Below are 26,503 nucleotides of genomic sequence, written 5' to 3'. Positions count from 1 at the left end.
GGGGAGGGGGAGAGGGAGGGAGAGAGAGAGAGAGAGAGAGAGAGAGAGAGGGGGAGAGGGAGGGAGGGAGGGAGAGGGAGGGGGAGAGGGAGGGAGGGAGGGAGAGACGCAGACACTCCAGCAATGGCTTCAGCTGATTTTCTAGTTATATTTGAAATTGGATTATTATTATTTGTATTATTATTTATTAAATTTTGTGTGAAATCTTCTCAAAAACACATTCCTCAAGTTTGTGATCAGCTTTATGAAACTGAAATGTCTGAATGACAAAATTAATTAAATGTAACAAAAACTGCCAGATTAAAAAAAGTACTTTATATTTAGAGGTATTTTTTGAACCATGGATTGAATCAAAACCATGTGATTTTGCTTCTAAAACAGTCACGACGATGTTTTTCTCGTTCAAAAGCACCTGTTTCCTGGCCTTGATGCGTTTGTAGGCGAAGTCTGGATACGGGGTGCACGGGATGAAGCGCCCGACCCCGGAGGAGGCGTGGAAGGTCCCATCCTCCAGGACCATCTTCCCCTGGCACACCACCGCCTGAGGGGCCCCGCGAAGCTCCAGGCCCTCGAAGATGTTGTACTCTGCCGCCTGCGGACACACGAGGAGACGGGGAAACGGTCAAGAGACTTACAGTAAAAACCTGTTAATTGTGCACGATGAGCGGTAACGATGCCACGCACACGCACACTGGATAAAGCGTCCGAAAACACTTATACTGCAAATAAACACAAATACTGATCTGAAATACCGTATTTTCTGGACTATAAATCACACTTTTTTCATAGTTTTGGCCGGGGTGCGACTTATACTCCAGAGCGACTTATATGTGATATTATTCATTATTTTCACACTGGCGGCCGCATTTCACATGTTGATTATGTTCACACTGGCAACCACAAGAGGGCGCTCTAGGCTCTAAGCGACGCAGAAGAAGAATCTGCACTTCCTCTTCCTCTGGAGTTTGTGGAGTTGTTTAGAAGTGACACAGAGGAAGAAGAATTCAGTGGATTTTGTGATTTGGGGTAAAACTGAGGCTTTGGTAAACTTGTTAGCATGTTCATGACCATGAGATCACATGACGCCGCGATCACATGACCACGAGATCACATGACCACGAGATCACATGACCACGATATTACATGACCACGAGATCACATGACCACGAGATCACATGACCACGAGATCACATGACCACGAGATCACATGACGCCGCGATCACATGACCACGAGATCACATGACCACGAGATCACATGACCACGAGATCACATGACGCCGCGATCACATGACCACGAGATCACATGACCACGAGATCACATGACGCCGCGATCACATGACCACAAGATCACATGACCACGAGATCACATGACCACGAGATCACATGACCACGAGATTACATGACCACGAGATCACATGACGCCGCGATCACATGACCACGAGATCACATGACCACAAGATCACATGACCACGAGATCACATGACCACAAGATCACATGACGCCACGATCACATGACCACGAGATCACATGACCACGAGATCACATGACCACGAGATCACATGACCACGAGATCACATGACGCCGCGATCACATGACCACGAGATCACATGACCACGAGATCACATGACCACAATATTACATGACCACGAGATCACATGACCACAAGATTACATGACCACGAGATCACATGACCACGAGATCACATGACCATAAGATCACATGACCATAAGAGGCAAAGCCAGAGGAACAGATTCGTCTATATCTTTCCTTGTAAATGTTTCTCTCTCTCTCCCTCTCTCTCTCTCTCTGATGCATGAGGGTCCATTGTAGTTCATTTCCTCTTTGCACACGGCCCCGGTGCAAGAGTCCAAGTTTAGTCCGGAGCAGGAAACATGATGTCAAAGCAGGACTAAACCAGGACTAAACCCGGTCTAGAACAGGACTAAACCTGGTCTAGAACAGGACTACCCTGGTCTAGAACAGGACTAAACCTGGTCTAGAACAGGACTAAACCTGGTCTAGAACAGGACTAAACCCGGTCTAGAACAGGACTAAACCCGGTCCAGAACAGGACTAAACCTGGTCTAGAACAGGACTAAACCTGGTCTAGAACAGGACTAAACCCGGTCTAGAACAGGACTAAACCCGGTCCAGAACAGGACTAAACCTGGTCTAGAACAGGACTAAACCCGGTCTAGAACAGGACTAAACCCGGTCCAGAACAGGACTAAACCCGGTCTAGAACAGGACTAAACCCGGTCTAGAACAGGACTAAACCCGGTCCAGAACAGGACTAAACCCGGTCTAGAACAGGACTAAACCTGGTCTAGAAAAGGGCTAAACAAATACTATAACAGGACCAAACCAAGTCCACACCAAGACTAGAATGTTCCACAGTATGGCATTAAACCTGTCTTGCATTTAGGTGCTTTTATGGCTTAACAACGCAAGCAATCTTACAACGAGTGCTCTCGCCTCTCCGCTGATCCGACCTGTAACTAAGCCTGCTGCCATGGCCCGTTTGTCACCGTGGAGATAGGAACGTTCGATGCCGTGCAGTGGAACATTCCAGGCCAAAGCGATGACACGTCCAGACAAATAGTGCATTTAAAGGTCTTTTTATCAACCTGAATTCACAACTAGTGATTTATTATTGTGACTAAATGAGAAGAAGCAGTGACGTTGCTATTTGCCGACTCTTATTTGAGTTGCTGAGCTCACAGGAAATGAAAGGCCGCAGGGAAAACCTATCATTACCGTCCTCGCTCCTGTCACTGAGCTTTAAACAAAAGATGATTACAATTTATGACATCAAAAACTTCATTCCAAGCACTTTTTTTTCATAGTTTCCGCAGCCGGACGAGGGAATATCAGGACAAACGCAGTCTATTTCCTGTTGCATCTTCACCGCTCAGGGTTCACGCGCGATATGAAGCGGTCGGGACAAAATGGACAGAAAATATATTCATTTTTATTCAGTAACATTTAAAACTCTGATCCACGTGATGTAACTGACAGAGGATCAGCTGTGGACGGCTGCAACGCTTAAACACGATAATCTAAACTATTCAAATAATACAAATCGTATTTTGATAACCGGAATTGGTAACTGGACTATATAGGTTATGCACTGATGTTCTTTTATTTTGAAAACGAGAAAAACTGATCAAATGTGTTTCTTTGCTTTTTTGGCCGACTTTTGAGGCCTCATTTTAGTCCGTGGAGCTTTTATTCCACGCAAATGAACTCGTCGAAGTCGTTTCTCTGTTGTTTATCCGACTTTGCAGAGCTTGAGGGAGATAAAGGACACTTCAACTCACCGCACAAGAATATTTTCCTTCAACACAGGCTCAGAAACATATTATTCAAGGAGAGAAAGAGAATCAGTAGCTGCATTTTTCCTGTCGTTTATCTGCTTTTCTACAACAGACATTGATTTGATTTTCTTCTTTTAGATGTCAGAGTTGGAGACTTTTACATTTCCTGACATACTGTAAGGCAAGGCAAGGCAAGTTTATTTGTAGAGCACATTTCATACACAAGGCAATTCAAAGTGCTTCACAGCAGGAAAAATGCATTCAAATCACAAAGAAATTACAGAAACAGAAATACAATAAAATTAACTAAATTAAAAATGAACAATCCAACTGATTTTCTAAACTAATAAAATCACAAACAAAAGAGAAGAGTGCAAAGAAAAAATCCTTTCAGTCATATGCGCAGCTAAACAAAACTGTTTTTAGCTTAGATTTGAACATTGTCAGAGTTGAAGCCTGTCTCACATCTTCAGGAAGACTGTTCCAGATTTTAGCTGCATAAAACTGAAACGCAGATTCCCCATGTTTTGTCCTGACTCTGGGCACCAGCAGGAGGCCGGCCCCTGAGGTCCTCAGAGTCCGAGATGGTTCATATGGCACTAACATATCCAAGATGTACTTTGGTGCTAGGCCATGGAGAGACTTGTACACAAGCAGAGCTGCTTTAAAGTCTATTCTCTGAGCCACAGGAGCCAGTGCAGAGACCTGAGAACAGGACTAATGTGATCATACTTCCTGGTTCTAGTCAGGACCCGAGCAGCAGCGTTCTGGATGTACTGCAGCTGTTTTACAGCTCGTTTGGAGAGGCCAGTGAGCAGGCCGTTACAGTAGTCTAATCTACTGGAGACAAACGCATGGATAAGTCTCTCTAAATCTGGTTTTGACACTATATTTTTGATTTTGGCAATGTTTTTTAGATGGTAAAAAGCTGCTGATGTTATTGATTTGACGTGGCTATTAAAGTTCAAGTCTGAGTCCATTATTACCCCCAGATTTCTAATTTGGTTTGTAGGTTTTAGAGCGAGACTCTGGAGGTGACCGCTAACACTTTCTCTTTGTTTCTGTGGGCCAAAAACGATTATTTCAGTCTTGTCTGAGTTCAGCTGGAGAAAGTTGTTTTGCATCCACAAACTGATCTGTTGGATGCAGTGACAGAGTGAATCTACTGGTCCATAGTCACCTGCCGACAGTGAAACATAGATCTGAGTGTCGTCTGCATAATTGTGATAGGACACATTTTCACTGGGTATCAACTGACCTAACGGCAGCATGTAGAGGTTGAACAGAAGGGGACCCAGGACTGACCCTTGGGGCACTCCACAGGTCAGGGTCATGTGGTCTGAGACACAGCTACCAATTTCAACAAAGTACTTCCTGTCTTCCAGATAGGACCTTAACCAGTTTAGGGCAGTGCCAGTGATGCCCACCCAGTCCTCTAGTCTCTGTAAGAGGATCCCATGATCGACAGTGTCAAAAGCAGCACTCAGATCTAACAGAATTAAGACTGAGGCTTTGCCCGTGTCAGTGTTCAGGCGGATGTCATTTGTCACCTTGACAAGAGCAGTCTCAGTGCTGTGATGAGGTCTAAAACCTGACTGAAAAACATCAAATGAGTTGTTTATTAAGAGGAAATCTGTGAGCTGTTGGTAAACAACCTTTTCAAGGACTTTGCCCAAAAATGGCAGATTAGAGATGGGCCGGTAATGACTCAGTACTGCGGCATCAAGACTGCTCTTCTTTAGGAGAGGCTTTATGACCGCAGTTTTCAAAGACATTGGGAATGTTCCAGATTGAAGCGACATGTTAACTATGTGAGTGAATGGTGCTAACAAACTGTTCAGCACAGACTTTAGAAATCTGGTGGGTAACACATCAAGGCAGCATGTAGATGAACTCAGACTGGTGATGATCTCATGGACAGTTTTGTCAGTTACTGGTGCAAAGTGAGTTAGCTCTAAGTGTCTTGGTGGTTTTAGGGTAATTTTTTGCATTGTGGGATTTATAGCATTTTTAATGCCCTGAACTTTGTCATTAAAGAATAATGCAAACTCATTACACTTGGATGTGGAAATGAGTTCTAACGGCAGCTGAGCTGGAGGGTTTGTTAATCTGTTTACTGTGGCAAACAGGACACGCGAGTTGTTACTGCAGCTTCCAATTATTTCAGAAAAATATCTTTCCCTAGTTCTACATAAGATTAGGTTGTACATGTTCAGCTTTTCTTTGTAAATCTCTTTTTGAACCTGGAGCTTTGACTTGCGCCATTTCCGTTCGGCCCTGCGGCACTCCCTTTTCTGTCCCCTGACCGAATCATCATTTCTCCACGGCGCCTTCTGCTTATTTTTAACCATTTTAGCCTTTATAGGGGCGATGGTGTCCAGAACATTCAAAACACTAGATGTAACAGAGTTCAACAAATCATTTACATTAGAACATGAGACATTTTCAAAGTTTATCATTTCCATAAACAGTGCACCTGTGCCATCACTTATGTGTCTCCTCTGAACAACTGCAGGACCAACCGGAGGTTGGGGAGAAACAGACAGGTCAAAGAAGACACAGAAATGATCAGACAGAGCAACATTGATCACATTAACATTTGAAATATTTACCCCCTTTGTAATTATGAGATCTAGAGTGTGTCCTTTGCTGTGGGTGGGGCCTCTCACATGCTGAGTAAGACTGAAGGTTTCAAGGACAGCATCAAGCTCTTTAGCGTTTCTGTCACAAACATTATCAACATGCACGTTGAAATCACCTGTAATGACCAAACCATCAAAGTCTGTGCATACGACTGAAAGCATCTCAGTAAAATCATCAATAAAACTTTGGCAGTGCTGGGGAGGTTTGTATAAAACAATGAAGAGAATGGATGGAGACCGTTTTAGCTCCATTTTAAAGGATACATACTCAAATGATGAAAACACCCCAAAAGGCAACCTGCGGGTAATTATTTCATCTCTAAAGACAGCACAGACTCCACCCCCTTTTTTGTTTTCTCGTGTTTCAGATTCAAACTTAAAGTTGGGTGGAGCAGATTCTATCAGAACTACATTTCCTGTGTTTTTGTCAAGCCATGTTTCAGTTAAAAACATAAAATCAAGATTATAAGAAGAAATAAAATTATTAATTAAGATAGATTTGTTACATAAGGATCTGACATTTAGCACAGCAAGTTTCAGACTAGTTTCAGTGGGACTGGGCTTTATCTTTTCACAGGGAATATGAATCACATTTCTCAGATTGGGCCTGACTCGCATTTTGTTTTTCCATCTGTGTGATGATGTGACTACAGAAATAGCACTAGGGGGGGCTCTTTTTACATAGGGCCCCGGGTTGGTTTGATTTTTAATGTGACAATAAGTCCCGGCAACGCTGAGACCCAGTGCATCCTAGCTATGGGAGATACCCGGTAAAAGGCGAGGTTGGATGGGTGGTGGGGCTTTTGTAGCCAAGGAGAGTTTGGGACCAGGTGAGAGGCGAGGGGGGATGGGTGGTGGGGCTTTTGTTGGTGTAGTCGGCATAGCCCTTGCTATATTGGGCGTGAGTGGAGCCATCTTAATGCCTGATTTGATCAGACTTTCAAAATGGCTGGGAAGGCCCATGGGTGAGAGTGGAGATGAGAAGGAGAATGATGAATCTTTAGTGGGAGTAGATGTTGCAGGGGGAACCCAGGGCTGGTGTGAAGGCAGGGGCAATGACAGGGATGTTGTTGGGCTTGTCACAGATGGGTCCAAGGCCTTTGAAGATTGTTCCTTTGCTGGAGGCGGTGGAGGTGAATGTGGAGCAGCTGGAGCTGAATCCTTTGCTGGTGGTGGTGGAGCAGCTGCTGATGAATCCTTTGGTGGAGGCTGAGGTTGTGGTGCTTTTGATGTTGAAACATTGGCTCGGTCTCTGGCTGATGGAACAGGAATTCTTCTCTCATTCCTCTCTTCTCTAACTCTCTGCTCAGGACCCTGTCCAGGCCCAGTCCAATGCCTCAGAGCGTGGAGCAGGTTCTCTGTCAGCACCCTCACTCCACCTCTGCATAGGTGGGGGCCATTTCTCTTAAACAGGTCCTCTCGTTTACAGAATAGATAGAAGTTCTCAATGTAGTGTAGTCCTCTCGGGGAGCACTCTTTGGACAGCCATGTGTTCAGCTGAAGAAGCCGGCTAAACTTGTTTATCCTCCTGTCGATGTTTGGAAGAGGTCCACTTATGAAAGTTTTGATTTCCATTTTATCAAGCACGTCGAATAACTTCAAGAAGTCTTTTTTCAAAACTTCAGTCTGTTCCCGCCGCATGTCCACTGCACCCACGTGCACAATCAGCTGTTTAGCTCCTCCATGCTTAGCCATAATATTTGGAAGGAGTGACGTTATCTCAGAAACAGTGGCGCTTGGAAAAGAATGTGTGTTTATCTTTTCATGCGTCATGTGACTTATCGCGCCGTCCACAACTAAAACAATCTGCGTGACCTTGGCAGATCCTCCTCGCTGTATTTTGGCCACGTCATCTTTCCTTTTTTCATTTAATTCCATCTCTGAAAGTGGTAAAAATCTGTTGGTGAGCTGTATTTTAGGTGACTTCACGTTATCTTTGTATCGTTTAGGCTTTGCTCCAAGTTTGTTCCAAGAAACAGCCTGGTCTTTCTGGTTTTTAGACAGTTTTGGAAACGACACAGAGTCACTGCGGTTTAGGTTGAAAGTAGCAGTTTTTCTTGTAAAAAGTGTGCTCTTCTTACCGTCGGTTGACACAGGAATGGTATCGTGAAGAACTTTTTCAGATTCCAAAACAAATATCCGTGTTTTCAGCTCATTAATTTCTTGTCGATATTTCCGACAGCGTTCACAGTCTTTCTCACTTCTTCTCCCGGACATGTCGCTGGCGTCAGATATGTCGTTAAAACTGGAAAAATGTTCTTAAAATCCTTGGTTTACTTGAAAAAGTCTAAAGCAAAAATGTTTGGAAGACAAAAACTGATTAAAAAGCAAAATAAATAAGGAAAGCAGCGATAGCAAGCGGAGCGAGCAAAAAAGCGTGTGCACTCTTCGGAAGCAGGAAGTAACAAACCCGTAGCAACTTTTTCACAGTTTAGTTTGCATTTTTAGCACCTACTCCATTGACTCTCGTGCGTGTTCACCACTCACTGTTCTGATGTATTTTGCATAACCTCCATAGACTAAAACACAGAGCACTTTGAAGCAAGCGTGAGTAAATCCGTACAGCAGTTATTCTCCAAGGCCTCTGTGACTCACGAGGACGTCTCTCTCTGTCCACGAGGAGGCATGACATGGGTGCACTTTTATCTACAAGGCTGTGCTCGGATTACAGTTGCACTTTGATCACACAGAGAAGCGCTGACTCCGATTCCCCGACGATCAAACGACCAGCTGTTGCTCTACGCTTCTTTCGCCGCTCGTCTCTTTTTGCTCAAAACATGTTCCAAAAAAGAGCTTAACGCCTTTAAACCCTGAGCTGCAGACTGCTTCTGTAACCTGCGCTCCATCACGTCAGCTCTGTTTGAAAACCACCTCAACGCTGCCTCAACGGTTCGTGTCACGGCGTTCCTTGCGAGCGCAGACTTTTCCCTCGATTATCGGTCAAATAGCGCACATTCCAGTTAGAGTCGAATAGCACATGTTGCACCGGTCACGGTCTCTCAGGTGCTGCGTGAAGTATGTTTTACGTGAATCTTCCTCGAGTCTCATGAAACCAGAACAGATCTTAAGCTCTCAAATCTTACGGTGAAGGTACTTGAAAGAGTCCTTCACTTTGAGAGCTCTAAATGAACTGTAATGTAGAATAAGAGCGTAGTAACCTTACTTCTGAGCAAACTATAACATGAGAATACATTTACAGGGGCCTTTCGAACTCGGCTGCTCCTGATTTGCTCCGTGAGTCTTTGCGAAGCTTCACTCGGAGAAAGTTTGTGGGGTTTCATTTCAGTCCTAAGACACTGATAAGTCGTTGGCAGCGGCTCAAACATTTGCCTCTGGGTCACTCTCCTGCTTTTCCCTTCACAAACACAAACACATGTAGAGATGAAACAAATGTACAAATGTCCCACCACACTTTAGCTCAACAGAATGCAATATACAAGCAGCGGTTGCAATGATTTTACAGTAAAAAGTGCAGTTGTCGGGGATGTATTTGAAGAAGTAGACAGCTAAACAATAGCTACTGCTTATGTTTTGTTCATAACTGCTGCGTATTGGCTATAAAGTACTGTACATTTATCCTTTTAGAAATCCTCTGTTGTCGCCACGTTTTTCAATGTTCAAAGTCAATTTCTAGTTAGCACGCATGCTTTTATTTCTTATCATAGTTCATATTTTGCCATTATTATTAATTGTTTTATGTTGCAATGGTAATAAAACCTCTGAATGCTGCACCTACATGTTAAAGGACAAATAGTATGCAATATTTGTATTGATTTTGGCCATTTAAACTTACTATCGAGAAACTTTACGTTGGCATTTCAAAAATGAATACAGTTTGATCAAAAACAAAGGAGTTTCATGTCTGGCTTAACTCACGTGAGGAACTAAGCTTAGGACTCCATCTACTGGGAGCATTCGGGATTACATCTTTGTGATTGTAATATTGCTTATGAAGCTACGCAGCTGCAACGATGTGTTTTTACGGCAGAAATGATCTGAACGAGTCGATGCCGATGATTCACGGGCTTCAAAACTGCACAGAAGATTCTCGGAACCACGTCACAGATCGAGAAAACGTCACACATCGGGGAAATTCAGAACGGGGTGTTTCTGACGCTAGGAGGGGAGAGGATTTTCTAACCAGGGTTCATCAAACTAGTGTGAATGAAGCTAAACTCCTGGTAAGCTTTTGGAATATGAAACATCACTGGAACATGGTTAAAAGCTCATAAAAGTCAATACAGCATCAAACATGTACAATCTGTGAAAGTACCGTGTGATTAGAAATAGATTTGTTACTGCATTTCAGCCGAGATTTTGTTTCAAAAGCGTCTAAAAACAAAACCTGCTAAACATAAAGAACCACGTGCTTTGCTAGAATATTTTGAAGAGATCTAATTACAGTGTTTGTAATATCTATATATAATAGGAAACAGAGGTAACCGGCTGTTTTATGGTCATGTTTTGGAGCAGTGATACCCATAATTAGCTGAGGGCCAGCTTTTAGATAGAGACGGGTATTTTAAAATGTGGACGGGCATTTTCGAGTGCAAGGACGGCCATTTTATTCATAAATCTTAGAAAAAAAAGGGAATTATTATCATTAAATCGGGCCGGGAAGCATTTGACAATAGTCCGCCATTACAGTTTATGATGAGTGAAAATTTGCATGCTGCTCGCTGATCGGTCGACGAAATTTGTGTGCTTGGCTCTGATTGGCTGCCAAGCCGTGGTCCGGAGAATGCCGAAGCTACTAGTTTTTTTTGCCTAGTCGGCCCCCGTACACCCGGACGGTGAGTTTTCAAGTCCCATCTAAAAGCCTGGCTGAGGGTCCCAGGGGTCCTAAGAAGAGGTCCAAACTAGACTGCTTGGATTACTATGAAGAAATTGTACATCGAGTGCTTCCTATTTACCATAAAACCATCATATTTTTCACAATAAGACAGTTTGGAACCACAGTGTAAGAGTTAAACGGCTGTTATTGCCCCAGATCAGCTGAAAGTCTCCCAGTGCGTGACGGACATGTAATCAGACACAACATTCAACAGTCCCGTCCAGATGAGTGCGGCGAGCGTCATACCGACTGGTGCGTCTTGGCGCTGATGGTGCGGACGGCGTCGGTGTCCCAGATCACCAGGTCGGCGTCGGAGCCCACGGCGATCCGGCCTTTCCGCGGGTAAAGGTTCAGGATCTTGGCGGCGTTCGTGCTGGTCACCGCCACAAACATGTTCTCGTCCATCTTTCCCGTCGTCTGCAAAGATGAGAACGATAACGAATGATCTTTTTAGTATTGCATCTGAAGTCATGTCGTTATTTGTGGATTTTTTATTGGTTCTGGACGGTCCAAAATTGGTTGATTAGCCTTTGAGTGTTTAAAGGTGCACTTCAGCTCGTGGAGAAAGGTTGGAATGTCCCACAGCATGGCATTAAACTCTCCATGGAAACAAGCAGTTGACGACACCATCCCAAATGTGCAGGTCGGATCTGTGAAAATCGGCAAAAACCTCCCTCAAAACATAAAGGTATTTTTCCTGCAAATGCAAATTAAACTGTAATCGATTAAAACGCCACAGATTTATATATTTGGATGTTTTTTGTTTATTTTTTTGGCTTTATTCACTGTTTAGTTGCTGCTCTGCGCCAATATCACTCTAAATACATGTGTAGAATTATGACACAATCGAATGTTACTGTACAGACTTTGATTTTTATCTTTATCTTTTAATGTGCCGTAAATGTTGTTGTTGTCACTTATTCTTCACATTTTACTTCTATTGTCTCAGTTATGCACCACGTGTCCACATCTGTGTCCTAAAATAAATAATAAAAATGATATAAATACAAATAAATACTAATAAATATCATATCATCGAAATAGTCTGATCGCGAGCGAGAGAGATAACGAGAGAGAGAAGTATGACATCATTAACAAGAAGGAAAAGCAGAGATTCAGTCCAAGTTTGGTCTGATAATATTTGAGCAATTCCCTCTAATAATGAAAAATTGACTTTGGCCACGCACCCGCCCGCACCTGCCGCGCTCCCCGCACCTGCCGCGCTCCTCCCGGCACCCGCCGCCCAACAAGCAAAGTCCTGAGTGTCTGGTGTCATGGATGTTGGCCTAATGCTCGTTGCTCAGAGAGGTTTTTTAGCATTTCAAAACAATTACTGCCACAACGATGTACTGAAGCTGACCCGACGAAAAATATTACGTCTTTTCAGCTTCAACCTATTTTGAGATGATCCCTAAGTGGCTGTTTCATGTGTTTGTGTTTTCTTCTTTGGACCGGTCAGTGACACGTGAAATGGAGACAAGTCTGGAGAAGGACACGCAGTACATTTTGTCAAGAGCTATCCACCACGAGCGGCACGTGCACGTTCCATTTCCTGGTTTCAACATTGTAAACGGTGTAAACGTCACAGGAGCAGCTCACCACGGCCTTGTCCCAGACGAGGGACATGCGCTCCTCCAAGCCGTTCACTCCTTCTGGGATCTGCGTGAAGTCGTCTTTGCCGATGGCCTTCTGAGCCACGCTGAAGGTGCAGTGAGCGCTGCCCGTCACGCTCAGGTCCCCGCTGGGCGAAAAAACCCCACAAAGTATACAGAGTTAAAAATGAACGAACGAGCCGTGACTGTTTCACGCTTTGCTTTATTACGATCTGTGATTTGAACATTAAAATAGCTGCAACGTGTGCTACTGTTCAACAACTACAAGAGCAAATGCACCGAATACAGACACAAAGATATGGAGAAGAATAAAGTCATCCCAAGATCCAAATTTGTGTACATTTCCAAGAATGCTAACGGTAACTACGGGCTAAATGCTACTGTGATGCTAGCGTAGCTTGTTATACCTTAAAGCAGAACTAAGGTACATTTTCACCTTATTGAATGTCTTTTTAAGTCCCTGTGATGGTTAAATGTGTATTTTCGGGGCGTTTTAAGTGCCCGTTCTCGCCCCCTGCTGTCTCTGGGAGGAAAACCAGTCTTGCAACATTTGCCGACATCGACCCGAAGACAACTCTCCTGAGAAACCACAAAGTGGCTGCAGGGGGCGCTCTATCGAGTTCTGCTTTAACATCTACAGAACAATGAGATCATTTAGAGTAACGCCATGTCAAAAAAACACCATTACGACTCAGTTATGACTCATTTTGGATTAGCCATGATCAAAAATACACATAAATAGTATCTAAAAAAGGGAAAATATTGTGTTTTTGCCAGACTACCCCCCCTTTTATGACAATTTGCAGACTGTATTTATACACGGAGGACACATCATCTGACAGTGAGCCCCTTTAAGTTCATTACAAACTGATTTTAGTCCAATTAATGCATTAAATATATCAGCTGCACACTCGGATATAACTGAATACCAATCACAAATGCAAATTCAACGATGGACTTAATTAATTTGGGCTAGGAAAAAAAAAAAAAAAAAAGGTAGATATTGGCCAGTGAATCAGACTGGAAAGGTTTAGGTTTTGTCCAAAATCTGCTCTCATTTCCCACTGTTTTGTCATTGCCGTTTCTTGCCGTCTCTCATTTACAGCAGCCGTTTAAGATAAATTCAATCACAGACCAAATGTGCTATAAAGAGACTTCCTGGATACTCATCATTTGTCGTAATGACCTTGATGAGTGGAAATCATCTTTCATAAGAGCACAATTAAGCGAGTACAAAAAAAAGGGAAATTGTGCCGTACTTGTTGATTTTGTGCTAAACCGTTGCTATGGAGTAATGAAATGTTATTACAGGCTAAAAATGGACACTGTTTCTGAGTCTTAGCAACAACAAACCAGCTTCCTGCTTTTCTTTTCTTTTTGAACTCTGCAGTTGATTGTAACTAGCACTGAAATAGCAAATAACTGGGCCTTTTTCACTAGAATGGGTTTATTATTCATTACTGCGGTCTAAAATGAGAAGCAAACTCACCCAAACGTGTGCAAACGAGCAGAATAAACATTATCTGAGGCAATCTCCATGTGATTTTGGTCAGTTTGCTCAGCGTTCACCCGGAAACAACATTATCTTGTCTCAAAAAGTTAAATCTGGCTCTATCAATATTTATACATTACAAATATGTGCCATTTTGACAATTATTATATATATTTGTTGCTCTATTAAAAAATAATACTAATACAAATGCCATTTTGACAATTAGGTTGAACTTAATATGCTCTCTTTTATTTACTTTTATTCTTTTACTTACCTCATGTTCACGTTCTTAGTGTTTTTTTGTTGTTATTATTAATATTTATGTTGTGCTGTTGTTCTGTGTTTTTTTGCTCTAATAAAATAATTATAATACAAATTATGTGCAATTTTGATATTTCTTTACTCATAAAATGCCTTATTTATATATTTTAAAAAGTGTATTACCGTATTTTCCGGACTATAAGTCGCACCTTTTTTCATAGTTTTGGCCGGGGTGCTAATATTTATACTTATATACTTATACTCCCGAGCGACTTATATGTGATATTATTTGTTATTTTCACACTTGCAACCGCATTTCATACTCCAAAGCGACTTATATATGTTTTTTTCTTCTCTATTATGCATTTTTTGGCTGGTGCGACTTATACTCCAGTGTGACTTATAGTCCGGAAAATACGGTAAATGTTTTTTGTACATTTATATAGGTAAACTGCAGGAAGATGATTCAAAGTGATAACTCTAAATGTCTAATGCTTTCCTATTCTCTCTCGTCAGCGTTTTTAGCTATAACCCGGCATGTTTTACGCCATCGCTGTCACGCTCGTGTTCACGACTCTGCGCTGTTCCTGATCCCGCCGTTACCTGGACAACAGAGTGTGGAGATAGTCCGGAGTGGTGGGGTCCGGACTCAGCGGAGGAGAAGTCACGAAAGACGCGGCCTTGGCCCAGTTCTTGCTCCAGTAGTGCGTCCCGTCGGTGCCCAGGCTCGCCGCGATCGGCTCCCCGAAAACCACATTCCCTGCACAGGAATAACAAGGAAAAAGAGAAACGAATGAGGGACGACGCCGTCAGTTAGTCAGTTGTTTCTGTCGGTTTGTGTTAGAGTCCGACGGAGCATTTCCAAAAACTTGCAGTTCACTTTTGGCTCGGTCCCAATCTCGGCAAACTAAGGATTCATTCTACTCCAACTTGGAATGTTTTCAACCTTCAAGAGACGGCACAAACAGCGGTGCATTTCCATGGCCGGTAAATCAGATACCGTATTTTCCGGACGATAAATCGCACCTTTTTTCATTCTTTTGGCCGAGGTGCGACTTATACTTATGTTTTTACTTATACTTCGGAGCGACTTATATGTGATATTATGTTTTATTTTCACACTTGCAACTGCATTTCATACTCGACTTATATATGTTTTTTCTCTTCTGTATAATGCATTTTTTGGCTGGTGCGATTTATAGTCCGGAAAATACGGTAATAATGAGATAAGAATATTAGATCTGGGTTTTGGTGTTTGAGTTGTAGGAGAACAAATCCGATAATCATAAGCACGTGTTTGACAGTTAATTCATGTATTTTTGTGAGTGACTGTCGCGTATTGAAGACAATGTGCAAGTAATTTTAAAATAACAGTTTCAATATTTCAGCCATTTTCTCTTTACACTGCGCAGAAGAACCCGCGCAGATGTGAGCGATCAACACGGGAAATCAGATTACTCTCATCAGATCTAACTGTTTACATGGCATTTCAAATAATTTCATTACTTCAGAGTCTTTTGGCCTGTGTCGTGTGAACATAATAATGCAGCTACTGAAAGATGTTGAAGTGTAAAAGAGCAAAAACACTTTACACTTTACACCTCTTTTCTTTTCAACTCTATTCCAAACAACAGCCAATGAAAATGTTTTACTCTTGGACAGAATTGGAAGGTAAATTCACTACAAAATGAGAAAAAAGCAAAAATGTCCAGGCGGAATCCATATGAAAGTCCTATTACCGTAATTTCTGGAGTATAAGTCGCCCAAAAAATGCATAATAGAGAAGAACAAAACATATATAAGTCGCACTGGAGTATGAAATGCGGTTGCAAGTGTGAAAATAACAAATAATATCACATATAAGTCGCTCTGGAGGATAAGTATATAAGTATAAATGTAAGTATAAGTATAAGACTTATAGTCCGGGAAATACGGTAATTTTATTTTAGGGTCAGTTTTTACCTGTGGGATTCAAACTGACCCTGATGCTTCCCAGAATGATTATTTTGCCTGGAAATAAGTGATTTACAGCGTTGTTTTTTTATGTGCAGCAAAGGACACAGAATTCCCTTTTATAAGATGGTGGACAAAACAGAATAAATAAAGAAAATGTCCTTTAGTCGTAATAAAAGAGTGTGAAAAGTAATTCAAGAAGTCATTGAAAGTCATCAAAACCTGTTGCTAAGTGAGCCAAAACAAACGGGCGAGCGATGCGTGGGGCGTTTGCGTTGGGCGTTTGCGTGGGGCGTGTGCGTGGGGCGTGTGCGTGGGGCGTGTGCGTGGGGCGTGTGCGTTGGGCGTTTGCGTGGGGCGTGTGCGTGGGGCGTGTGCGTGGGGCGTGTGCCTCGGGCGTGTGCATGGGGCGTGTGCGTCGGGCGTGTGCGTGGGGCGTGTGCGTGGGGCGTTTGCGTGGGGCGTTTGCCTCGGGCGTGTGCGTGGGGCGTGTGCGTGGGGCGTTTGCGTGGGGCGTGTGCGTGGGGCGTTTGCGTGGGGCGTGTGCGTGGGGCGTGTGCGTGGGGCGTTTGCATGGGGCGTGTGCGTGGGGCGTGTGCCTCGGGCGTGTGCGTGGGGCGTGTGCGTGGGGCGTGTGCGTGGGGCGTTTGCCCCGGGCGTGTGCGTGGGGCGTTTGCGTGGGGCGTTTGCCTCGGGCGTGTGCGTGGGGCGTGTGCGTGGGGCGTTTGCGTCGGGCGTGGGGCGTTTGCGTGGGGCGTTTGCGTGGGGCGTGTGCGTGGGGCGTTTGCGTGGGGCGTGTGCGTGGGGCGTTTGCGTGGGGCGTGTGCGTGGGGCGTGTGCGTGGGGCGTTTGCGTGGGGCGTGTGCGTGGGGCGTTTGCGTGGGGCGTGTGCGTGGGGCGTTTGCGTGGGGCGTGTGCGTGGGGCGTGTGCGTGGGGCGTGTGCGTGGGGCGTGTGCGTGGGGCGTGTGCCTCGGGCGTGTGCGTGGGGCGTGTGCGTGGGGCGTGTGCGTGGGGCGTTTGCCCCGGGCGTGTGCGTGGGGCGTTTGCGTGGGGCGTTTGCCTCGGGCGTGTGCGTGGGGCGTGTGCGTGGGGCGTTTGCGTCGGGCGTGGGGCGTTTGCGTGGGGCGTTTGCGTGGGGCGTGTGCGTGGGGCGTTTGCGTGGGGCGTGTGCGTGGGGCGTTTGCGTGGGGCGTGTGCGTGGGGCGTGTGCGTGGGGCGTTTGCGTGGGGCGTGTGCGTGGGGCGTTTGCGTGGGGCGTGTGCGTGGGGCGTTTGCGTGGGGCGTGTGCGTGGGGCGTGTGCGTGGGGCGTGTGCGTGGGGCATTTGCCTCGGGCGTGTGCGTGGGGCGTTTGCGTGGGGCGTGTGCGTGGGGCGTGTGCGTGGGGCGTTTGCCTCGGGCGTGTGCGTGGGGCGTGTGCGTCGGGCGTGTGCGTGGGGCGTGTGCGTAGGGCGTTTGCCTCGGGCTTGTGCGTCGGGCGTGTGCGTGGGGCGTTTGCGTGGGGCGTGTGCGTGGGGCGTTTGCGTGGGGCGTTTGCGTCGGCCGTGTGCGTGGGTCGTGTGCGTGGGGCGTGTGCGTCGGGCGTGTGCGTGGGGCGTTTGCGTGGGGCGTGTGCGTGGGGCGTTTGCCTCGGGCGTGTGCGTGGGGCGTGTGCGTGGGGCGTTTGCGTGGGGCGTGTGCGTCGGGCGTGTGCGTGGGGCGTGTGCGTGGGGCGTTTGCGTAGGGCGTGTGCGTGGGGCGTTTGCGTGGGGCGTTTGCGTGGGGCGTGTGCGTCGGGCGTGTGCGTCGGCCGTGTGCGTGGGGCGTGTGCGTGGGGCGTTTGCGTCGGGCGTGGGGCGTTTGCGTGGGGCGTTTGCGTGGGGCGTGTGCGTGGGGCGTTTGCGTGGGGCGTGTGCGTGGGGCGTTTGCGTGGGGCGTGTGCGTGGGGCGTTTGCGTGGGGCGTGTGCGTGGGGCGTTTGCGTGGGGCGTGTGCGTGGGGCGTTTGCGTGGGGCGTGTGCGTGGGGCGTTTGCGTGGGGCGTGTGCGTGGGGCGTGTGCGTGGGGCATTTGCCTCGGGCGTGTGCGTGGGGCGTTTGCGTGGGGCGTGTGCGTGGGGCGTGTGCGTGGGGCGTGTGCGTGGGGCGTTTGCCTCGGGCGTGTGAGTGGGGGGTTTGCGTCGGGCGTGTGCGTGGGGCGTGTGCGTGGGGCGTGTGAGTGGGGCGTTTGCGTCGGGCGTGTGCGTCTCGTCTTTGCGTCCTCACCCTTCTTGCGCGCCATGGAGATGATGTCGGCGGCGCTCTTGCTCATGACGCGGGTGACGTACAGCGGGCAGTTGGTCTGGCTGGCGATGGTCACGGCCCGGAACACGGCCTCCGCCTCCAGCTGCACCAGACGGGAACATGTGGTGAAAACATCGGCCAAAACGCTCTGATGAATCGTGCAATGAAGACGAATCGGGTCGGAATGACATGAGCGTCTAATTGTAGGTTATGAATATGCGATGATTTGAAAGATATCTTCAGTACTATTGAGTTAGCGCGGGACTCCGGTCTCACGATGACACGCAGTTTCCACATTAGTGCAGCAAGTTACTGTCAGATGTGTAAAGAGATACTTTTTACATGTTCATCATCATTAGATGCACTTCTGAAACACTATATTTATTTGTAATCTGTATTTAGGAGCTTAAAAAGAGCAGCACTTTTGCAGCTAAACCATGTATTGCTTTAGGGCAGGACAATTTTTCACTTTTATATGTAAATAGGGCATTTTATGTGTAAAAATGGTCAAAAATGTAATATAATTGGGACATCTAAATCTGAAAATGGTCAGAGGCGTAAAATTCTTGGCTTCATGTGGTTAAAATATTAGATACAAACTACAGAGGAACTTATTTAGTTCAGTTTAGTATAAAAATTGTGGGGGAAAGATTTGAATTTCGCCCATTTAAAAAAAGTTCAAACCTTAATAATTGAAGCTTTGAGTTAGATATCAACAAAGACTTGATAATATCTCTCAAAATCGTGTTCAATACAAGTTGGGTATGTGCAGGGCTGATTTTTATGTCTCAATGGAAGTGCAGAGTGAAATAACATTATGAAATAAACTTATGATGTTGAAAGAGAAAACTGGCCTTTACCTAAACTGACCTCGACATTACACTTCCTGAAATACACACTGTATTCCTGGAAAATGGCTCATAATAAAGTAGGCAAGGGCTTATTTTTATTTCGTATTACAAGTAAAAATGACCAGCACAAGTTTGTATCGATCCGGCAGAAAATGTTGAAAATCGATCTGTTTTACTTGAAAGTCAGAGCAAAGTTATCATTATTTATGATTTAGTTGTTGAGACTTTTCACAGACATAATGTCACAAAGTGCTCCGGACAACTTCAAAAACAAATACCGTATTTTCCGGACTATAAGTTGCAGCCGAGAATAAAGTCGCACCAGCCAAAGAAATACATAATAGAGAAGAAAGAACATATATAAGTCGCACTGGAGGATGAAATGCAGTTGCAAGTGTGAAAATAACAAACAATATCACATATAAGTCGCTCCGGAGATTAAGTATATAAGTATAAATATAAGTTGTACCCAAAACTAAACTAGCAAAAACTCTGAAAAAAGGTGCAGCTTATAGTCCGGAAAATCCAAATATACAACAAAATAACCGAACCATTAAAGCTAGAATGATTGCTTAATTGATACTGGGAATATTTCTGTGCCTGGAAATGAGTTGTTCTGTCGTGTAAGGTCCATGTTTTTTTCTTTTATGCCAAACAAAGGCGAACAAAAACTGTAGAAAAAGTCTTTGCTGTTTGACACAGAAGTCAATTGTTCTTCTTCTTCTTCTTCTTCTTCTTCTTCTTCTTCTTCTTCTTCTTCTTCTTCTTCTTCTTCTTCTTCTTCTTCTTCTTCTTCTTCTTCTTCTTCTTCTTCTTCTTCTTCTTCTTCTTCTTCTTCTTCTTCTTCTTCTTCTTCTTCTTCTTCTTCTTCTTCTTCTTCTTCACGTCTCCATTAAACAAAGCCAGACTCGGATCAGACGGAATTAGCTCGAGCTGGACGTCTCTCAGCGACTTACACGACGCAGACGTTTGATCCTCGAGCCTCCACTTCGGTAACAAACCTCTCAGAGCGCAAAGTGGAAAGTCCCGCACGAGCGAGCTGCCGAGTCCACAAAATATGCCTTTCATTTTTGGAGTTTACTGAAGAAACGTGCGGCAAAATAAAAAAAAAAAAAAAAAAAGGATTATGGAAACATGAGAATTTAGAGTGTCGAAAACATGTGCGCGTAACGGGAAAAATGTGTCGAAAACGGACAATGAAAACGTGTGGGGAAGTTTGAAAATGTAAATGATTTCAACCACAACTGGCTCAGGGGCCCGATAAAGGAGTCGTGAGCGTGTGAACGGAAACGCGAGGCCGGCGTCAAACATGGATTTAGACGTGTTTAAAGGGCCCGTATTGTGCATTACTTGTGTTGATATTGGTCTCCAAACGTGCTCCTGGGAACCTTTGCTTTGACCTTTGCTTTAGAGCTTAAAATGATATAAAGGTTGAGTGGGTCGGGCGTTCTCTCACCAGAATGTTGCGTTAGCGCTCCATCTACTGTGCAGCAGAGGGAATTGCCGCGCGTAAATGACCAAAAGCTAGCTTGCTTGAGGCTAACGTGGATCCGTGGACTTAAAAACAACACAAGAGGGTTCCGGAGCTCAACGTATGACATGAAAAAAGCTGGGAAATTTGAAACCGAGTGTTTTTGTGAGGCTTTAGAGGTAGATTAAGGAGATTAAACTAAGTGCATGAAGCTTAAAACAACACCAGGTATGTTTCTGACGAGGGAACAATGTTAGAACACAGTTAAAACCTTAAACCGTAAATTTAGCACAATACGTGTCCTTTAATTGTGTGTTTCAGTATTTAGTCACTTTAAAATATAGTTAAAGGTGCACTACGCAACGTTTCCTCCCGAAATCCTCCACAGTTTGGCATTTCTCACATTTATCTTGGATTTGTTTCATTGCACTCGGAAAAAAAACCCGCAGTCTTACACAGAGCAGGGCCGCCACTCCACAGATTTGACCCGTAACTCCGCGGAGACAAGCGGGCGCGGCGCAACCCTTCAGCAGAAACGTCACATAGTGTTTAGATGAGTTTAGTCACCTCCTCTGGCCGGCTCAGCACGTGTCCCTCTGGTCCGGTGATTCCCATCTGCAGCATCCGAGCCTGCTCCTGGAAACCACAAAGACGCCACGTGAAAATGTGCGTTTTCCGGAGGTCAATGCGCGACAAACGTGATGATCGACACGGGAAAACTTCCAAATCAGAACGCTGGAGCCACAGCCAGGGACAAACAGAGACTACAGCATGTTGGACCATTCAGGCGTTCACATTCCACCGAACGAAGTAGAAAAACACGAGAGAAACAGTCATGCGCGCTTCAAGTTCCCTGTAGCTAATTGTGTTTTCCGCATAATTGGATCGGTTAATCAACTTGTCGGCAGAAATTGATCAAGGGTGTGATTTGATTAGAGAATCAGTCTAACGATGACTTATGAGTCTTTAGCAGCATTCTCAAAGTTTGAGAATAATTACTTTCAGAAACAGGCCAATTAACTAATCATTTTTCAAATACTGCCAAAAACGGTCACGTTAAGTGTTCAATGAATTAGTGATAATATAGTGTAATATTCAGTCAAAATCCAACTTTATTTGTACCACACGGTCTGTAAACACGACGGAAACGAAAAAACACTTGGAACAAATGGAACGAGGCCAAAATACAATCAATCAGAACAAATAAAAAAATAAACTCAAGCAAAAACAAACAAACGGCACAATCGGACTCACACCCAGGGAATAAAAGTGGGTCTCACGACGGGACATAAATCACGTCTTGAGTGTCTCGATATCGATATTCAGACGATATTATGTCAAACAGAAAAGTGTCAAACATGTTAATAGACATTTAATGATCAGAAAAACGTGATTCGTCCGTCAAATGACTCACTTTATCCTTATTTGAAAGTTTATAACTTGACTTCTTTCATTTTTCTGCCGTTTTTGAAGCGTTTTAACTATGAGCAATATAACCGATATTCTCATTTCAATCTGAATTACAGCCTATTGCCCTCGTTCCAACATGAGCTCACCGCTTATTGTTGAAAATCCGGTGAAGAAACGTTAAACCGGCCGACTGAACCTGAGCGCGTGCAATAAAGCGCGTGAAAAGTTCTGCATTTTTTGCCGTGACGTGAAGCGCTTCTAGACGCTGAGCGATTTCGACAAGATCAGCTCCAACGAACCGGGCGCGACGCTCCTCGACCGCCTGTTTTTCCAATCGTCCGTCTGAAAAAGCGACGCGCACTGACCTTGGCGCGGACTCCGACGCCGTTTACGTTCTCTTCACCTTCCGTCCAAGAAACCTCACTCCCCAGGTACTTCGTAGACAATAGAAAACCACCACGACAGAGTCCAGGTCGCTGACGAAGTCTCACAAATCACCAACAATTGAAAGGAACTCACTTCACGTCCGCCCACAAAACCCCAAATCATGCGTTGTATAAACCAGACGGACTGATCGAGCTGCGAGAAATGCGCTCGCCGCTCTCGTTTGTGACAGTGTTTAGTCTGAGGCTGGACGAGAGAAGCCGCGGAAACACAAATATGATGAGATGGAAGTGACGGCGGAGCAAATGCACTCGGTCAAATAAATGGAAATGTTTGTTGACCGGTAAGACTATCTCCACGGAGTACTTTCCTTCACCTTCTGCGGCCGCGTGTGTTTGAGATTCTTAGACTTATTAAAGGTCGTCTTTGGCAGGAGACGGAACATTCGCGTACGAGTTTGCATTCTAAACAGGCCGATACCAAAAAGGTTTCATTTCATTTTACCTCTGCGATGATCTCTCCGTTCTCAGCGTGGACTTGAACGATGGCTCCTCTTTCGCCCAAGAAGGTGAAGACTTCGTACAGCTGAACAAGAGACGCAGGGAAACACCGTCAGGATCATCGTTTGACTTTCAGAAGTGAAGGTGAGAGAGCAGCGGCCGCACTGACACAGTCCTGAGTCCAATTTGACTTAAAACTCATCCAACGGTTCAGATTTTGCCTGTTTTTTTGGAGTCAAAACTTTCATAAACCGGGATTAGAATGAGATATCAATAAATGTTTCTGTAAAAAGTACAAGAATGGATGGTTTGTAGTTATTTTAAAGGGCAATTTAACTCTTTAAATGAACTCAGCGCAGATGATGGTGCAGTTCTACACGGCCATCATTGAGTCCATCCTCACCTCCTCCATCACCTCCTCCATCACCTCCTCCATCACCTCCTCCATCACCTCCTCCATCACCTTCTCCATCACCTCCTCCATCACCTTCTCCATCACCTCCTCCATCACCTCCTCCATCACCTTCTCCATCACCTCCTCCATCACCTCCTCCATCACCTCCTCCATCACCTCCTCCATCACCTCCTCCATCACCTCCTCCATCACCTCGTCCATCACCTTCTCCATCACCTCCTCCATCACCTCCTCCATCACCTCCTCCATCACCTCCTCCATCACCTCCTCCATCACCTCCTCCATCACCTTCTCCATCACCTCCTCCATCACCTCCTCCATCACCTCCTCCATCACCTCCTCCATCACCTCCTCCATCACCTTCTCCATCACCTCCTCCATCACCTTCTCCATCACCTCCTCCATCACCTCCTCCATCACCTTCTCCATCACCTCCTCCATCACCTCCTCCATCACCTCCTCCATCACCTCCTCCATCACCTCCTCCATCACCTCCTCCATCACCTCGTCCATCACCTTCTCCATCACCTCCTCCATCACCTCCTCCATCACCTCCTCCATCACCTCCTCCATCACCTCCTCCATCACCTTCTCCATCACCTCCTCCATCACCTCCTCCATCACCTTCTCCATCACCTCCTCCATCACCTCCTCCATCACCTCCTCCATCACCTCCTCCATCACCTTCTCCATCACCTCCTCCATCACCTTCTCCATCACCTCCTCCATCACCTTCTCCATCACCTTCTCCATCACCTCCTCCATCACCTCCTCCATCACCTCCTCCATCACCTCCTCCATCACCTTCTCCATCACCTTCTCCATCACCTTCTCCATCACCTCCTCCATCACCTCCTCCATCACCTTCTCCATCACCTCCTCCATCACCTTCTCCATCACCTCCTCCATCACCTCCTCCATCACCTCCTCCATCACCTCCTCCATCACCTCCTCCATCACCTTCTCCATCACCTCCTCCATCACCTCCTCCATCACCTCCTCCATCACCTCCTCCATCACCTCCTCCATCACCTTCTCCATCACCTCCTCCATCACCTCCTCCATCACCTCCTCCATCACCTCCTCCATCACCTCCTCCATCACCTCCTCCATCACCTTCTCCATCACCTTCTCCATCACCTTCTCCATCACCTCCTCCATCACCTCCTCCATCACCTTCTCCATCACCTCCTCCATCACCTTCTCCATCACCTCCTCCAACACCTCCTCCATCACCTCCTCCATCACCTCCTCCATCACCTCCTCCATCACCTTCTCCATCACCTCCTCCATCACCTCCTCCATCACCTCCTCCATCACCTCCTCCATCACCTCCTCCATCACCTTCTCCATCACCTCCTCTATCACCTCCTCCATCACCTCCTCCATCACCTCCTCCATCACCTTCTCCATCACCTCCTCCATCACCTCCTCCATCACCTCCTCCATCACCTCCTCCATCACCTTCTCCATCACCTCCTCCATCACCGTGTGAAACACTGGAGCCACAGCCAGGGACAAACAGAGACTACAGCGCCCTCTGCTGAGAAGCTGATCGGCTGCAGACATCCATCTCTGCAGGACCTTTACGTTTCCAGGGCTCTGGGACGAGCAGGTCGGATCACAGCCGACCCCTCTCACCCTGAACACGGACTATTTGAGCCACTCCCCTCAGGCAGGAGGCCACTCCCCTCAGGCAGGAGGCCACTCCCCTCAGGCAGGAGGCCACTCCCCTCAGGCAGGAGGCCACTCCCCTCAGGCAGGAGGCCACTCCCCTCAGGCAGGAGGCTACGGTCCATCCGGACCAGAACCTCCCGCCACAAGAACAGTTTCTTTCCCTCATGAACATTTAACACCATTTATTCAACCAGTTCTATTCAAGCACTGCTCACTTTCTGCACTATTTCTGACCATCTGTAAATCTTTTGTGTACGTACTGAGACGAAGAGAGACTTTTTATTAATTTTATGAGTAAATTCTTAATTTATGCATGCCTTATTTGATTTAATAGACTTTGCTATTATTATTATTAATATTAATATCATTATTACTATTATTATTATTGATTTATGTTGCACTATAACGCCAAAACCTTCCTATGTTTAATGGCAATGCAATAAAACTTTTTCTGATTTTGATTCTCAATGAACTCTTCTGGTGAACTCTTCAGATGAACTCTTCAGATGAACTCTTCAGATGAACTCTTCAGATGAACTCTTCAGATGAACTCTTCAGATGAACTCTTCTTTCTTCATCTACGTTGAACCCGTCCTTTGTGGTCAAACGGCTCTTGAAGACTCTTTCCATCAGCGCACGTGTAATGGAGACGTTTCACTCCCCGTTGTTGAGCACGTATAATTTGAACACCCGTTTTTATCCCTCAGCTCCACCTTCAGCCACAGTTTAGATGAAGCAACACGAGCGCTCTGCCAGTACAACGGCCCGTGTGGCCCCGGGGACCGCAGTTCTCACGTGGGTTATAGGAACCAGCTGTGCCACTCCACGCTTGGGTCTGTTTGGCCCCGGGACCCGGAGCGTGACGTCAGACTCACAGCGCCGGACTTGAATGTCCTCGCGTGCTCTTTCTGAACCACTCCTTCCACCTTTACTCTGCTTTTCCACCACAGCTCCAGAGTTACACCAGGACGAGACGTTTCAGTTCTATTTAGTTACTCTACTTTAGTTATTTAATTATAGTTAGTATATTTAGTTTCTGACGCCGTGCAGACTGTGATAAGTTATGTTTTATTGATATTAGTTTCATATATTTTGTGTGTGGTTGGAAACAAATAGATGAATAATGGAGCTGATATAAATGGCCAAGTTAATGTGGATTTTCCTTTTGACTACCGTAGTTTCTGCACTATAAGGCGCACTTAAACGCCTTTAATTTTCTCCAAAAACGACCTTATAATCCAGTGTGCCTTATAGTGCGGAAAATACGGTAATCAAGATGCCATTTACTTCGTACGTGAACAGGAAATATCTTAAATCTAGAGCTTGTTTACTTTCATAAATGTAAAAAAGAGTCCTGCGGGTTAAGAGTCCCGCGGGTTAAGAGTCCCGCGGGTTAAGAGTCCCGCGGGTTAAGAGTCCTGCGGG

At 45.6% G+C, this 26,503-nt stretch overlaps 1 protein-coding gene across 3 annotated transcripts in view; it reads right to left on the bottom strand.

Annotated features, from left to right (window-relative positions):
* Positions 1-26,503, bottom strand: part of dpysl3 (dihydropyrimidinase like 3) — an 82,924-nt gene that overhangs the window by 13,685 nt on the left and 42,736 nt on the right. For all 3 annotated transcript variants that reach the window (XM_072445682.1, XM_072445683.1, XM_072445684.1), the window contains exons 6-12: positions 22,991-23,071; positions 21,260-21,328; positions 18,353-18,473; positions 14,763-14,919; positions 12,393-12,534; positions 11,040-11,210; positions 413-592 (exon numbers count right to left, since the gene is read on the bottom strand). In XM_072445682.1, the coding sequence (XP_072301783.1) occupies positions 413-592; positions 11,040-11,210; positions 12,393-12,534; positions 14,763-14,919; positions 18,353-18,473; positions 21,260-21,328; positions 22,991-23,071 (921 nt within the window). The remainder of the gene's footprint in view (positions 1-412; positions 593-11,039; positions 11,211-12,392; positions 12,535-14,762; positions 14,920-18,352; positions 18,474-21,259; positions 21,329-22,990; positions 23,072-26,503) is intronic.

The sequence above is a fragment of the Eucyclogobius newberryi genome, unplaced genomic scaffold (genome assembly GCF_026437365.1).
Source record: "Eucyclogobius newberryi isolate DKJ021-1_F unplaced genomic scaffold, fEucNew1.0.hap1 SCAF_15, whole genome shotgun sequence".
NCBI classification, from domain to species: domain Eukaryota; kingdom Metazoa; phylum Chordata; class Actinopteri; order Gobiiformes; family Gobiidae; genus Eucyclogobius; species Eucyclogobius newberryi.
This window is presented reverse-complemented; position numbering and strand designations above follow the sequence as displayed.